General features: G+C 42.2%; 1 protein-coding gene across 1 annotated transcript in view; it reads right to left on the bottom strand.

Moving 5' to 3' along the window:
• EDIL3 (EGF like repeats and discoidin domains 3) overlaps nt 1-17751 on the bottom strand; it is a 1135698-nt gene that overhangs the window by 901301 nt on the left and 216646 nt on the right. Inside the window, exon 2 of the mRNA XM_075325131.1 lies at nt 15237-15365. Coding sequence (XP_075181246.1) covers nt 15237-15365 — 129 coding nt within the window. The remainder of the gene's footprint in view (nt 1-15236; nt 15366-17751) is intronic.

Here is a 17751-nt window from a genome sequence, read left to right as displayed (position 1 = left end):
CACTGTTCTAGAGCGACATGCTCACCCAACCCACTGCTGTCTCAGGACTCCTATCCCAAAGTTCCGTTCCATTGACGTTCCCACCTGGAGTTCACTTGGGGCCTTTCCTTACTTCCCTGCTTTCCAATGAGCTTGCACTCACTTGTATCTGTATCTGGACTCTGAATCTCACTGCTCTCTTCAAGATTTGCTGTCACTAACTCTTCATTGAACTTAAACTTCTGGCAACCTGGCTCTTCAAGTCTCTACAGTGCCTTCTATAACCTAAGCTACTGTTTCGCCTGAGACGTTTCACTTCATCTTCTAACTGTTAACTCTCTCCAAGCTGCAGTGTCTGGCTGTCACTGTTTAACTCTTCCCTGACCCTATGTTTACAATGTCACTTCCATTTCTCTCCAATGACATCACAAATAAAACACATTAAATTATAAAAACAGTTGTATCAAGCCTCAACCAGCAGATAATGCATTAGTCGTATTAAGTCGTCAGCGGCTATCAGCCATCTCTTTTACAAGTGCATCTCAATAAGTTAGAATATTATCAAAAAGTGAATTTATTTCAGTGATTCAATACAAAAGGGAAGTGCATGTATTATATAGAGTCATTACACACAGAGTGATCTATTTCAAGTATTTATTTCTGTTAATGTTGATGATTATGGCTTACAGCCAATGAAATCCCAAAAGTCATTATCTCAGAAAATTAGAATATTATATAAAACCAACTGAAAAAAATATTTTAATCTCAGAAATGTTGGCGCCTACTGAAAAGTCTGTATAGTAAATGCCTCAATACTTGATCGGGGCTCCTTTTGCATGAATTACCGCATCAATATGGCGTGGCATGGAGGCGATCAGTCTGTGGCACTGCTAATGTGTTATGGAAGCCCGGTTGCTTTGATACATAGCAGCCTTCAGCTTGTCTGCATTCTTGGGTCTAGTGTCACTCATTTCCTCTTGACAATAACTCATAGATCTCTATAGGGTTTAGGTCAGGTGAGTTTGCTGGCCAATCAAGCACAATGATACTGTGGTTATTAAACAAGGTATTGGTACTTTTCGCAGTGTGGGCAGGTGCTAAGTCCTGCTGGAAAATGAAATTTCTATCTCCAAAAAGCTTGTTGGCAGAGGGAAGCATGAACTGCTGAAAAAAATTCCTGGTAGATGGCTGCGCTGACTTTGGTCTTGATAAAGCACAGTGGACCTACACCAGCAGATGACATGGCTACCCAAACCATCACTGATTGTGGAAACATCACACTAGACCTCAAGCAGCTTGGATTGAGGCCTCCCCACTCTTCTTCCAGACTCTTGGACCTTGATTTTCTAATGAAATGCAAAACTTACTTTCATCTGAAAACCACAATTTTGGCATTGTCTATTGGTCATGAGTGGCTTGATACAAGGAATAATAACAGAGAGTAGTGAAGTAGGGCTTTCAAAGCCGCGCCAATGACCGCTATGACCGATTGTAAGATTAATGTTACTTTCTATTACATATTCAGGTCAACGCGTTTCTGGAGTCTCTGCTCCCTTCCTCAGGACATACAGGAAAAAGTACATCAAATCATCAAATTGAGATTTGATGTAGTTTTTCCTGTATATCCTGAGGAAGGGAGCAGAGACTCCAGAAACGCGTTGACCTGAATAAGTAATAAAAAGTAAAATTAATCTTACAATCGGTCATAGCGGTCATTGGCACGGCTTTGAAAGCCCTACTTCACTACTCTCTGTTATCAGCCATCCCGGGTGCTGCTGCCGTTGACCTGGATTCCATGCATGCATAGTAGTTGTGACTTTCACAACTCGATTTGGTGAGTGTATTTACTCTTATCACCCCGTATTTACTCGGGTAAGACCCTATTGCGCTTCTTTTTCCACAGTTCTTGCTTGATACAAAGAATGTGACAGTTTTAGCCCATGTACTGGCTACGTCTGTGTGTGGTGGCTCTTGAAGCACTGACTCCAGCAGCTGTCCACTCCTTGTGAATCTCCCCCAAATTTTTGAATGGCCTTTTCTTAAGAATCTTATCAATGCTGCGGTTATCCCAATTGCTTGTGCATCTTTTTCTACCACACTTTTTCCTTCCACTCAACTTTCCATTAATATGTTTGGATACAGCACTATGTGAACAGCCAGCTTATTTAGTAATGACCTTTTGTGTCAATGACTGCCTTGTGGACATCTGTCAAGGCAACAGTCTTCCCACGATGATTAAAGGAAGGAAAAAAAAAGTTTTAGCATATCGTAATGCCTGTAATGTGAGTCCAGTATGATGCACAGATAACACCAGGATTGTGGTTTTTAGGATAGAGTAACAGAAAAAATTGTACGTAGATTCCAGCCCCAAATAGCATACAATCCAGAAATTGTGTAAAAGTAGAAAAATCTTTATTGGATCTTCATGTTAAAAATAGACACACACTTAAAAGTCCATAAATAACATCTGACTCGTTTCGGATCTATAGATAAGATCCTTACTCTTAGGGTACCTTCACACTTAGCGATGCAGCAGCAATCCGACCAGCGATCTGACCTGGTCAGGATCGCTGCTGCATCGCTACATGGTCGCTGGTGAGCTGTCAAACAGGCAGATCTCACCAGCAACCAGTGAACAGTCCCCAGCCAGCAGCGACGTGCAAGCGACGCTGCGCTTGCACGGAGCCGCCGTCTGGAAGCTGCGGAGACTGGTAACTAAGGTAAACATCGGGTATGGTTACCCGATGTTTACATTAGTTACCAGCGCACACCGCTTAGCTGTGTGTGCAGGGAGCAGGGAGCCACGCACACTGAGCGCTGGCTCCTTGCTCTCCTAGCTACAGTACACATCGGGTTAATTAACCCGATGTGTAATGCAGCTACATGTGCAGAGAGCAGGGAGCCGCGCACACTGCTTAGCGCTGGCTCCTTGCTCTCCTAGCTGCTGTACACATCGGGTTAATTAACCCGATGTGTACAGCAGCTACATGTGCAGAGAGCCGGAGCCGGCAGCACAGGCAGCGTGAGAGCTGCAGAGGCTGGTAATTAAGGTAAATATCGGGTAACCACCTTGGTTACCCGATGTTTATCTTGGTTACAAGCTTACCGCAGCTGCCAGACGCCGGCTCCTGCTCCCTGCTCGCTTCATTTGTCGCTCTCTCGCTGTCACACACAGTGATCTGTGTGTCACAGCGGGAGAGCGCCTTTGAAGAAAACGAACCAGGGCTGTGTGTAACGAGCAGCGATCTCGCAGCAGGGGCCAGATCGCTGCTCAGTGTCACACACAGCGAGATCGCTAATGAGGTCACTGCTGCGTCACAAAAAGCGTGACTCAGCAGCGATCTCGGCAGTGAGCTCGCTGTGTGTGAAGCACCCCTTAGGTGTTCACCTACATTTTTTTATCTTCCCCATGATTGTGTAGCCTACTGAACCAGACTATGGGACCATTTAAAAAGCTTAGTAAGCCTTTGTAGGTGTTTTGTGGTAATTATTCAAATTTTCTGAGATAATGACTTTTGCATTTTCATTGGCTGTAAACCATAATCATCAACATTAACAGAAATAAACCCTTGAAATAGATCCCTCTGTGTGTAATGACTCTATATGATATATATGTTTCCCTTTTTGCATGAATTACTGATATAAATTAACTTTTTGATGACATTCTAACTTATTGAGATGTACCTGTATATATAAATAAGTAGTAATTCAATAATGTAGGTTTTATTTTTTTCATGATATATTGTTCTTTATGCTTAATTAGAGGACTTTAGGTGTGAAACTTATAATGTTGCCACATATTTGTGATTTAAGTTCTTTTAATGGATCAAGCAGCTTTTACAATAAAGAACTTTTTAGAAAGTTTTCTAGAAGTGATATTGTTGTGCGCTCCACTATACCCTCATGTCTTTGCTTTATTAGTTTCGACATATTGTATTTGAGAAGTAGAGCGCATCGCATTTTGGTATCATGCTTTCTGTAGGGTTCTCATCCATAATTTTACAAGTAGGAGCTTCAAATTAAAACTACAAATGTTTATAGATAAACCCCTGCTGAATTAGGTCTTAAATTCCTTTCTTTTTTTCAGTTGAATCTTAAAAATTTAGGAATCTCCCTAATAATTACATACTAAAAGTGTTAACATTGAATTTCAAGTAATAAATTGATCATCTCCTAAATGTAACGAAGACCTTTTTGAATACCAGAAGATTTTATTATATACTTCACCGGTTTTGATGGCTAAAATAAATGTCTACGCATTAGGTTCTCCTGATTTATTGTTGAGATAGTCCAACCTTTCAATAAGTGATGGACATGGATCGGCTTCTCCTGCAGTTTTACAGCTTGTTAGCAAGAGACACCTAAGTATTCACGCTCTGTTCAATAATCTGCAAAACACAGTCTAACATGGCAAGCCTCAGACAGAAATATCTTGCATCCCGGAGGCAGGAAAGATTGAAGATTCTACTGTGAGTTGAGGAAAAGAATCTATAATCTTGTTTTCCTATACTGCATGATAAACTCAGAGCAATATCTCACAAATCCATTGTATATTTCATCTGTTGACAATGTAAAATAGGTAAAAGAGTGACCCTTTATTAATACTTGACACGTTTATAGTACATCAATGTAGTTTTCACACCCTCTTCAACAGAACGATAAGTGTGAATACAACCGTAAGCCTAAGCAGTGAGATACATAAAAAAGTCTCATCTGCATAAAAATAGCGGTCGGACAAAATAATATATCAAGTATATTAATCAAAAAGAATAAAAGTAAAGGCTGCATGTAGTCATGTTACTCAATATGGGGTCTGAGGGCTAATCCACATGTCCAAATTAAGAAGGAGCTACAGTTAGGTCCAGAAATATTTGGACAGTGACACAATTTTCGCAAGTTGGGCTCTGCATGCCACCACATTGGATTTGAAATGAAACCTCTACAACAGAATTCAAGTGCAGATTTTAACGTTTAATTTGAAGGTTTGAACAAAAATATCTGATAGAAATTGTAGGAATTGTACACATTTCTTTACAAACACTCCACATTTTAGAAGGTCAAAAATAATTGGACAAATAAACCAAACCCAAATTTTTATTTTCAATATTTTGTTGCGAATCCTTTGGAGGCAATCACTGCCTTAAGTCTGGAACCCATGGACATCACCAAACGCTGGGTTTCCTCCTTCTTAATGCTTTGCCAGGCCTTTACAGCCGCAGCCTTCAGGTCTTGCTTGTTTGTGGGTCTTTCCGTCTTAAGTCTGGATTTGAGCAAGTGAAATGCATGCTCAATTGGGTTAAGATCTGGTGATTGACTTGGCCATTGCAGAATGTTCCACTTTTTTGCACTCATGAACTCCTGGGTAGCTTTGGCTGTATGCTTGCGGTCATTGTCCATCTGTACTATGAAGCGCCGTCCGATCAACTTTGCGACATTTGGCTGAATCTGGGCTGAAAGTATATCCCGGTACACTTCAGAATTCATCCGGCTACTCTTGTCTGCTGTTATGTCATCAATAAACACAAGTGACCCAGTGCCATTGAAAGCCATGCATGCCCATGCCATCACGTTGCCTCCACCATGTTTTACAGAGGATGTGGTGTGCCTTGGATCATGTGCCGTTCCCTTTCTTCTCCAAACTTTTTTCTTCCCATCATTCTGATACAGGTTGATCTTGGTCTCATCTGTCCATAGAATACTTTTCCAGAACTGAGCTGGCTTCATGAGGTGTTTTTCAGCAAATTTAACTCTGGCCTGTCTATTTTTGGAATTGATGAATGGTTTGCATCTAGATGTGAACCCTTTGTATTTACTTTCATGGAGTCTTCTCTTTACTGTTGACTTAGAGACAGATACACCTACTTCACTGAAAGTGTGCTGGACTTCAGTTGATGTTGTGAACGGGTTCTTCTTCACCAAAGAAAGTATGCGGCGATCATCCACCACTGTTGTCATCCGTGGACGCCCAGGCCTTTTTGAGTTCCCAAGCTCACCAGTCAATTCCTTTTTTCTCAGAATGTACCCGACTGTTGATTTTGCTACTCCAAGCATGTCTGCTATCTCTCTGATGGATTTTTTCTTTTTTTTCAGCCTCAGGATGTTCTGCTTCACCTCAATTGAGAGTTCCTTAGACCGCATGTTGTCTGGTCACAGCAACAGCTTCCAAATGCAAAACCACACACCTGTAATCAACCCCAGACCTTTTAGCTACTTCATTGATTACAGGTTAACGAGGGAGACGCCTTCAGAGTTAATTGCAGCCCTTAGAGTCCCTTGTCCAATTACTTTTGGTCCCTTGAAAAAGAGGAGGCTATGCATTACAGAGCTATGATTCCTAAACCCTTTCTCCAATTTGGATGTGAAAACTCTCATATTGCAGCTGGGAGTGTGCACTTTCAGCCCATATTATATATATAATTGTATTTCTGAACATGTTTTTGTAAACAGCTAAAATAACAAAACTTGTGTCACTGTCCAAATATTTCTGTACCTAACTGTATATACAGTATATATAAAAAAGAAGGCAAGATCTAATCTGTGGCAACTGGAAACTTTTCGTTTTCTGGCAAAACCTTTTCTGATCTCCCAAGACTGGATGTGATACCGCACACTAGTAAATCTTTCCCAATTTTCACTTAGAATCTTTCACCAATCATCCCCCCATTCCTTTTTAAAACATTTTAGTAGTGCCCCTTGATCTTTGAATAGTTAGGAAAAATTGTGGCACTTAAAGCGGCTTTACACGCTGCGATATCGGTACCGATATCTCTAGCGTGGGTACCCGCCCCCATCTGTTGTGCGACACGGGCAAATCGCTGCCTGTGCCGCACAACATCGCCCAGACCCGTCACACTTACTTGCCTGCCCAGCGACGTCGCTGTGACCGGAAAACTGCCTCCTTTCTAAGGGGGCGGTTCGTTCAGCGTCACAGCAACGTCACATCTGCGTCACCAAACCGCCGCCCAATAGAAGCGGAGGGGCGGAGATGAGCGGGACGTAACATCCTGCCCACCTCCTTCCTTCCGCATTGCGGCCGGGAGGCAGGTAAGGAGAGGTTCCTCGTTCCTGCGGTGTCACACGGAGCGATGTGTGCTACCGCAGGAACAAGGAACAACTTCGTTACTGCTGCAGTAGCGATATTTGAGAATGGACCCCCATGTCACCGATGACCGATTTTGCACGTTTTTGCGACGATGCAAAATCGCTCATAGGTGTCACATCGCTAATGCGGCCGGATGTGCGTCACCAATTCCGTGACCCCAACGACTTCGCATTAGTGATGTCGTAGTGTGTAAAGCCCCCTTAAGGGTCTCATCTACCAAAATTATTTAATGCATTCGCGACATGACCAATTTTTCATTTCATTTTTTCAGGCAGTATTTCAAAGGAGCGCTGATAGGACAAGTACTGAGGTCTTCAGTAGACCCCTGCTGTCATAACAACACAATCGCAACAGCGATCACTTCACAAGTGCACTGATGGGTGCTTAATATGGTACACCCCTATGCCAGAGTGTGTTAAATCCCACTTTCAGAGCTTGATAGTGGGATGTAACAAGTTAAGAGTTAGAGGCAGGTCCTGGTGGTAACACACAGTCATTACCTGCTAGGTATGGGTTGCGCTCACCCCATGAACCCGCTTCATACACCCACTTTTGATATGCATCATACATGCATGACAGATGTTGTTAAAGTGTTAAATGAAAACCATCTTTGTTTCCCAAATTCTTTTCTTAATGAATCTCCCTTTCTGTGTCTCTCTGATGTGTTCACATCACATTTTGCTATGGACTTAATTCTTCAGAGAGACATGTCACATAGTGATGAGCGGTACTTGATCGCGTATCCTAGTTCTCAGATGCTATGCTCAAGTCACCACCTCGCATGTTTTGCATCTGTTTTTCAGACACTAAACATGCAGGGATTGCCTGTGAATCACCATAATGCTGTAGATATGTGATTGCATTGACTGAGGCCCTCCTTTACGTGTTTTCCAGGGTGTATTGCAGTCCCTCCTATTTTTTCGCAGCCCTTGCATATAGTGCACGGGTTTTATTAATCTAGGAGTCCCAATAAATAATGGGGAAATAGTTTATTCGGAGACCCTCTTCTACGTGTTGTGCACATAGTGCAAAGGCTTTAGATGTCTGAGTCCCACTACCTAACAATTTTAACAGAATGTGTATGAGGCCCTCCTTTATAAATAGTAAAGGGTGTACTGGAGTCCCTCTATCTCTTAGTTGTGGCAGTTCTTGCATTGTCCGCATAGGCTTTGTGAGGTTCAGAGTCTTTCTTTCATAAATTTAACAGGATGTGTCTGACCATCTTATACACACACCACTTGCCCAGATAAGGTAGTAAAATGTTAACATTGCATTTACCAGTGACTACCAGTGGGTGTAGTTTTATTTTATTACTATGTCATCTACTGTAGTCATAGGTGACAGGGAAATATTGTGAGCAATGGCCCTGCTATTAAGGCTATGTTCACACGTTGAATTTTTTGCAGAATTTCTTCATGAGTTTTATTCAAATACAAAGCTGATTTTTACAGTAACAGCAAAAGTTAGGAGATTTCATAAATCTAATGCATATTATTTTTTTTTTCCTGACTGAAATTAAAAAAAGAAGCATCTCAACTCTTTCAATGCTTTTGTAGCTTTTTTGCACCAATCGTGTGATCAGACCACAGTTGCAGAGGAGAGGGCCAGCGCTGCGGAAGGGAGTCAGGGATTTATCTCCTTATCTTCTCTGTTGCCGGCTACTGCGAGAATCACACTGCTCTCACGTTACACCTGTGTAACGCGAGACCAATGCGATGTTTCTCTTCCCCCATAGACTTGCATGGGTGCGAGTGGAACAGGATCGCATTCTACTCGCAACATGCTGCGACTGTTTTTTTGGTCTGATTAGGGCTGAGAAAATAATTGCTCATGGGTGCTGCCTCATAAGTAATATGGTCCAAGTGGAATGCGATTTTTCATTGCATTCCACTCACACCATTTTTCTCGCCCTGTGTCCTAGGCCTAACAACAATGTTCTCAACAGCGATCTAGGAGTCAGAGATGTGTTCAGGCTTCTACACCATGCTGTTCCCATTCCATTTTAGTGCTGTTTGTAGCCAATTCAGTAATTTTCCTACATCTCCTCAGCCCTCCTGTGGGAGTCTTCCAAATGCTCACGTTTCCCATTGACTTCTATTATATTTGTTACTCGAATCGAGCCCGTCCGAGCATCCATCCTGTTTGATTCAAGCACCGAGCACTTGAGCATTTTAGTGCTCACCGATCACTAATGTCACATAACCACTCTCAGCTGTAATGAATACCTAAGATAACTGCTGTATCTTCCACATTTCTTAGTGCATATAATTTGTTCATTGCTGTAGGAGCATATGTGACATAAGATGTCTTATGTAAAGAGGTCCATTAGGTCTCTTTAATGATGTTGTGTATGTAATAATTTACACCTATAAATAGCAAAAGTGGTCATGTGCAATGACTTCATCCATTCATTTAGAGAGAACCTGTAAAGGAAATGTTCTATGTAGTGACATTTCCACTTCCATAGCTGAGAAAAATCCAACGTGGTGAGAAATCGGACTATTTTATAAATTACACTTGCAAATTTTTGCTGCTTCACTAAAATTAGCATAGCCTGCAAGTGAGAAAATGATCATTAACACAAACTTTACTGATGAACATCTATCAGCAGGTTTAGCATTCCTATATTTCTATTAGTTCTCTTCCATTGCTTCGGATCTCTGATTTTCTGATAAGAAAGATTTGTTCAAGAAAATTGCCTATCGAAGAGAAATATATAAAACCTAATTAAGGCTTAGCAAAGAATTACTGATATGATACAAAAGTATCGCAGATGTAAAAATGATGTGTTTTTGAATTCCACTTTTAGCTATTCCATATACCATATTTTTCGGATTATAAGACGCACTTTTTCTCCTAAAAATTTGGGAGTAAAATGGAGGGTGCATCTTATAATCCAACAGCACCTTACCAGGAGGTGGTGGAGAGGGTAGCAGGAGGCAGGGGCAATGATGGGGGCTGTGGGTGCCGTGCTAGGGCCTGTAGTGCATTGTGCTGGAATCTGCGGGACGCTGTGCTGGAGCCTGCTGGCCGCTGTGCTGCAGTGCAGTGTGCTGCTGTGCTGGGGTTGTGGATGCCATCCTGAAAATGTTGGAGGTGTGGGTTTCAAATAATGGCACCCAGAGGCGGCACATGCGCAGATGAAGCTCTCAGCTCAAGATCTCATCTGTGGATGAGCCGCCTTTGGCCCATTGATCTTCCAGCAACGGACTTAAGGAAAATGGGGTCTGGAGGTGGCGTGTGCGCAGATGAGATCTCGGCTAGCTCAATCTGCGCACGCTCCGACTCCCGGCATCATTTCTGTGAAGACCGCACCGCCGACAGTTTCTGGAAGTTGCGTACCTCACAGCATTTAGGACACTCGCCGGCCGCACCACCCGCATCATCGACCTTCCTCCTGTGACCTCGCTCTACCATGCTGCCACACCCCTCACCCGGTAAGACACCACTGGAGGATTGTTGGATGGACCCCATTTTTTTCTCAATTTGGGGGTGCGTCTTATAATCCGGTACGTCTTATGAACCGAAAATACGGTAACTACACATGTGATTTCTGGCTACTTTAAATCAAGATAATTGATCTGAATCTAAATGACAATATAAGAGTTTTGAAAGATCACTGCTTTCTCAAGACTTGTCCCATATGTTTGTCAATCTTCTGGATTTTTGCATGTTCCTGAAACAGTCTAATGGAAAAAATGCAGAAAGACGTTAACGGGGACGATGGACAAAGTTTAGCCAAGCAGTGAGATTTACTGAAGGTAGGTCACTGGGGGGAGGCTCCTTCTGCAGTCAGCTGTCACAAGCCTTTAGGATTATCAGGGAGGTAAAAAGCTGATCTTTTGACAAACAGATAATTCTTTGTATATATATTTCAGCTTTAATGAAACTATAAGAAAAATTGTATCATATGAAAAAAGAAGAGGGGGATGAAGAGGAAGAATGTTGAAATGTATACTTTATGTTTAATTTCTTCTAAAGGAGAATTTCGATTATGATGGAAGTATAATATCCTTCTTGGTTGGAATATTTGTAATTTCCATACAAAGAGAATATTGCTGGCAATGTGGGAAAATACTTCAAAATTAAGGTAAGTTCAGATACCAGATTAAATCTCTGACATGGGAATACCAGAATAATTACCAAATTTAGACTTTAGTATAAGGGTATGTGCCCATAGTCAGGATCGGCTGTGTCCTGGATGTGGCGGGTCCTGACCTGAAGGGCCACGAGTCTCCTCCGCAGGAGAACGTAGGAGCCAGCAGCTGCTCGTGCGCATGATCCTGGCTCAGGCAGTTGCGTTCTCTCTCTTCTGTTCTCCCTGAGGAGAACGCTTGCGACTCTGCAGCAAACAATTGACATGCTGCAGGTCGGAAAGCCACACCATAGGTCAGTTTTTTCTGCAGGAAAAAGAAGCACAGTGGGCAGGTAATTTCTAGAAATCCCATCCACTATGCTAGTACTGTACACCACAGCGTTTTGGATGCAGTTGAAGCATGCTGCGTCCAAAACGATGTGAACACTGATCATGGGCATGCAACCTAAAGGATGCTTTACACGGTACGACCGATTGTGCAATTTCACAATCGATCGTACCTGCCCCGTCCTTTTTGCGTCACGGGCAAATCGCTGCCCGTGGCGCACAAAGTCGGTAACCCCCCGTCACACGTACTTACCTACCGTCCGACCTCGCTGTGGGCAGCGAACGTCCATTTCCTGGAGTGGGAGGGACGTTTGGCGTCACAGCGACGTCACACGGCGGCCGGCCAATAGAAGCGGAGGGGCGAAGATGAGCGGGACGTAAACATCCTGCCCACCTCCTTCCTTCCACATAGCCGGCGAGAGCCGCGGGTCGCAGGTAAGCGATGTTCCTCATTCCCGGGGTGTCACACGGAGCGGCGTGTGCTACCCCGGAAACGATGAACAATTAAATTAAACGATATTATGAAACCTAACGAGCAGTACACGACTCACGATTTGTGAGCGATACTGCGTCGCTAGGAGGTGTCACACAGGCCGGCATCGCAAGCGATGCCGGATGTGCGTCACAAAAACCGTGACCCCGACGATCTATCGCACGATAGATCTTCTGGTGTAAAGCAGCCTTAAGTGTGTTCATGGCAATTCCTTACCAGAACTGTTATAAGATCTTCATTTAGAATAGATGTTGTGTATATAGGACCATCTTTGTAAGGCATAAACGACCAATTTTATGTAAAACATACATCATACATTTCAAATATAATATACCAATGTATAGAAGTCAAACGGTTTAAAGCACCAATCCAGCATTTTTTTTAATTTCAGCACTGAAGTGTTGCTTTTAATGTAAGCCCCCATCCCCCTGTTTTATACTTACCTGCCGCCATCTTCATCTGTTTCCAGTGTTGCTTCGGTCGGTCTCTGGCGATTTGTGACCTGCCGACAGCTCCAGTGTTTCATGGAGCGTGCTCGAGATCACAAATCAATACATCTCTATGAGAACCTTGTTCTGGCTTTCATAGACTTGCATTGAGTGCTGGTGACATACACTTTGACTTGAGAACAATCAGAAGTTATGGTCACAAAATGGCATGTGGGACTGGAAATGTGCAGAAAAAGGATGAAGATGGCGGCAGTTGAGTATAATACTGGGGGCAGGAGACTAAGGGTATGTGCACAGGATCAGGACCCGCTGCGTTCTGGACGCAGTGGGTTCTGACCTGCAGGACTATGAGTCTCCTCCGCAAGAGAAAACAGATGTTTGTGCCCACGATCTGGACTCGGGCAGTTGCAGTCTCTCGCTGTGCTCTCCCTGCAGAGAATGCTTGGATGTATGCAGCAAAGAATTGACATGCTGCGGCTAGGGAAGTCACGCCACAGGTCAGTTTTTTGCTGTGGGAAAAACAACCACAGTGGGCATGGGATTTCTAGATTTCTAAAAATCACATACCCTGTGCTTGTACTGTACAACGCAGGGTTTTGGAAAACACACTGCATCCAAAACGCTGTAAACCCTGATCATGGGCACACAGCCTTAGACTTAAAGCGCCACGCTGGTGCTGAAAAAAAATGCGGGAGTGGTGCTTTAAGTAAGTATTTGCAGTAGTTTGTATTCTTTTATAGAGATGCTGTTATAACTGATTCATCAATGTGGCATAAAATTGTCATGTGCGCCAGATCACAATCTTTCTAAAGTTTTGGAAAGAAAACAAACATAATGATAGTTTGATTTGAGAAACAATAGAGCAAGCAGAATTAATTACAACTGCAAATAGTGTGTGGCTCAACGAGAACAGATAAAAAGTTAGCAACTTTTAAAGAACTATTGATTTGATAAAAACTAATTAGAGGGCGAAGAATGAAAATGCAAAATCACGGCATTGTTTCACTAATGGCTTCATTTAGACATTACCAACTGCAGGTTACAAACAACACGAAGGCAAGGTCATGAATACCATGGAAAAACTAAAAGCGTTCTGTGCATTAATGCAATACCGCACAAGACTGTTACACATTGAATTCAACTGTCCAGAACATTTACATTTATTTTTCTATTGAGTTTTCCCTCCACGGTTATGAAATATAGCTAGTTATAAAAGGTGAAATCCATTTACCACAAATACTGCCTAGCTTCTCACTGCCGGAGATAAATCACAATGAAATTATCATATCAATTAATTGGCTTGCTCCACCTTTGGCTCCATATACAACCACGTGTCAATGGGTTTTCTGCCTTGGCAAAACTATCTAGTTGGAAGGTTATATCGAAACAAGCTACTGTAAATCCTTCTTTTTGGACCTTCATAAATCAATGGGGCAACCTGACAGCAGGTAGTGAAATTGCCTCAAATACCACTACAGAGGGAAAACATCATTACAATTCTCACTGAGGGTGATGGTTGGTCCATGTAATGCACATTTCTGAGAGGCATCAACAGGTTAGGAATGGATGATATCCGCTGTGTTATCCTTTAATATGGTATCTGAAAGTCAGTTCTCAACTGGATATTACAGAACACAAATCCTCCTGAGGATATAAATGGTGCAAAACTGAGTAGAATCACTGTCATGATCCATACCGGGCTGAGCCGTGGCTGATATACCATCTCTGTATTTAAGGTCATGCAGGGGTTAATTGCTTTCAGACCTCATTCCGGAGGTCAGGCTGCTATATCCTGGCACTGCACCTGTGGAGACTTGCCAGTAATAGTTCTGCTCTGCAGCACGTGAGCCTGGCTTCTGTGAGTGTTCCCTGATCCATCCCATTTTGCAGCTACCATCCTGACCTGTGCCCCTTCCCGTTCTGCCTATCTGCCTCTGTTCCCCCTTGACTTCCCAGTCTTGTCCCATGTCTATCCTGTCTTTTTTTTCCTGGACCTCATGTTTACCTAGCCTCTCCTGACCTCCCTGGCCCTTCTCTTTGTGTTTGTTTTCCCAGTGTCCGACCTTGCTTTGTTAGTACCTGACTTCTGTGTTAATCCTGGTTCTGACCTTTGGTTTGTATCTGATGACGTTTTGCTTCCCCCTCAGGTGTCCTAGACTTCCTGGTTTGACTCGGCTAGCTGACATCTCTATTGCGTTTGTGCCCTCTAGTAGATATTCTGCACCTTGTGTCAGTTTTTTCCACTAGAGCAGCGTGACAATCATTTTGTTAAAGGGGTTGCCAAGGACTTTAACATCTATGTCTGATCAGCGAGGGTGAGACACTCTGGTCCTGGCTGTGCTGCCACCTAGAATTACTCAGTTGCGGAGATGCACAGTACAGTACTGTCAACTGTTTAGTGGCCATGGCTGGGTACTGCATATCCACACAATATTCAGATCAATAGTGGGCAGATAGTAGGCCATGGGCACTATTATATTGATGGAACTGTGTTGTACAGTTTCTCAACTACAGTAGGTAGTGCCGGCCAGTGGTGGCACCAGGAATGGCTGTTTAACTGGAGTTCTGGGGGTTGTACCCCCAATGATCAGACATTGATGACATATCTTAAGGACAATCCCTTTAAGGTCTTAGGGTCTTCTTCATAAGAGTAACAAACATACAGTGTAAATTATAGAAAGACTCTGTACATTTAAGATTTATATTTCAAAGATTACTAGATTTCTATTTCATGATACAAGCAAGAAAATAAATTAAAACAATGCATAGTGATCGCAGACTTGCACTTACCAACCTCCACAACACTAGAACAGTTGGGATCGTTGAAGCCAGTTGGGCATTCACATGTATAGGTCTCCTCAGATAAGCCCGACAAACAGATTCCTCCGTTTTCACAAGGATTGGGCTCACACACGTCCCCTGTCAAACACACAGAATTTTAGTCATTTTTTTTCACAAGAATGCAAACAAAATTTCTAAACAGTTACACTTGATTTAAATGTTTCTTGATTAGTCATAACTCGTGGTGTGAGGATTAAGATGGAAAAATCCCTAACTACACCACTTTCTTCTCAAACTGAGCAACTAGAGGTTCCTCACACAACTAACATTTGTGAGAGACTTATGCTAGAGTTTAAGGGAACGTGTCACTTGTAAAAAGGCTATTAATCTGCATATATGGGGTTAATCTGCAGGTTAATAGCTTTTTGAATCCTGCCCAGCACCCAGACATTGAACCCTGCTGCTGGTAAGAAATTAACTTTAATCCTCCCGGCAGTATTCGGGTTTCCGAAATGGGGTGGCGCCGTCACAGAATCAGTCACCACTCTGTGTATGGAGAACGACAGCTGTAACACAGTTCCCATCACACTGACTGATAGCTGGTTCTAATGATGAGCAGCTGTCAGTCAGTGCATGGGGATTGCTGCTCTAGAATCATGAGAGGTGCCTGAACCCATACCGGCGTTGCCCCCGTATCTGAAACCCAAACACTTCCAGGAGGTTTAAAGTTAATTTCCTCCTGGAATCGGGGTTCAATCTGCAGTTTAATAGCGTTTTTACAGGTAACAAGTTCCCGTCCAGCATCAGCCTGCTGCTTAGTGGCGGTCCTTTAATGAGCTATTTATACAGACTAACAACAATTCCATACACACAGAGTTATCATTTTTCTTTGTGCATTGAACATCAAGTTAACCATAATTTTTAAAACAAGTTAAAAATTAAAAAGTGTTTGCACCCCATGAATAAGCGCTTTGCTTTTTTGTCATGGGATTCGCAACCTGTTCAGATCACCTGATAGCCGTTGTGATCTACCATTCCGTACCGTATTGGCAAATCTGAAAGCACCATCACTCCGGTACAGTTGGATATAAATCCTATAATGATCTAGGCTTAGTTCACTACTTGAAGACCTCGAAATATATAAATGCTATTATAATTTATGTGGCTGTCAAAAAGAATGGTGTGACGTTGCTCTAATATTTTAAGTGTTTAAATCTGGTTTATTCAACGAGTTTGAAAGTAATCTTAACTTCTTCTTCAGGAAAGGCCACTAACATATTTTGGTGGCCTTTCCTGAAGAAGTTAAGTTTACTTTGAAATATATTGAATAAATCACCTTAAATTTTCAACTCTGCTTTTATATTGGATTCCTTCACCAACAGCAGCGCAGGATAAACCAGATTTTTATTCCTGTTTTTTCCTGAATTTTGCACCTTATACCTTGTAGCTCGTTGTCCATGCAGCAGCTGCACATGGGATTATCACTTTTTGGTTGTCACACAACCCTACCATGTGAGTGGTTTGCCTGTTTTTTAGCATTCAGTTATGCTTACATAAGACCCTATAGCACTTTTTATCCACAGTTTTTCTTTCTAAAGGCCCCGTCACACACAGAAATAAATCTTTGGCAGATTTGTGGTTGCAGTGAAATCATGGACATATTGTTCCATTTGTACACAGCCACAAACCTGGCACTGATTGTCCACAATTTCACTGCAACCACAGATCTGCCAAAGATTTATCTCCATGTGTGACATGGCCTTAAGTCTTTAAATCTAACATTGCTCTCTGCATTGTGGAATTATCAATAAAATAAAGTATATACATTTTATAAATAATGCGTTTAATAATGACAACCATTACTGCAGTACTCATCCAACATAAAATTCCACTAGACATCAAAACATAAAAGTAAAAATGGAAATAACATAAAAAATACATTTTATTCCATATGAAAATGAGAAATGCTATAAATTAATATGTCAGGCAAACAACAACTTGTTAATTCCCACTTCAATTTGCATAGGTTGTTGACGTGTTTAGCAGATGACAATGTGACAATGAGTGTAGCGGCATCTGGTGAGTCTTGCAGTGCAGACAGCACATATGTGTCGGGTGCATCAGCTACAATGGCTGACAGTAAAAGACAACTTGAAGAAAACTGTATATTTTCAGTCTCATAATTAGGGATACGATAATAAAAGACTCATAGATATTTACAAGTACTGTTGGTCTATTATATAGCAGCAAATTAGGGAACATATAAAACATAACTTTTAATAATCACATATAAAATCCCATGAAAGGAACTAATACCTGGGTCTTAGCATGGGATAGAATTTAATATGGACAGCCCTGTATCTATGAAGCCATTCCCTTGATGAATCCTAGCGGAGGAAACACATTGGGAGGCTTATGGGGATTTAGGGCTATAGGTGTTATAGGGTCAGCTGTGGACTGCACTGATTGTTAGAGGAGAGTCTTTGCTGCATGAGAAGCTAATGTCGAAAGGATCCATGACAGA

This window comes from Anomaloglossus baeobatrachus, chromosome 1 (assembly GCF_048569485.1).
Source record: "Anomaloglossus baeobatrachus isolate aAnoBae1 chromosome 1, aAnoBae1.hap1, whole genome shotgun sequence".
Lineage (NCBI taxonomy): Eukaryota > Metazoa > Chordata > Amphibia > Anura > Aromobatidae > Anomaloglossus > Anomaloglossus baeobatrachus.
This window is presented reverse-complemented; position numbering and strand designations above follow the sequence as displayed.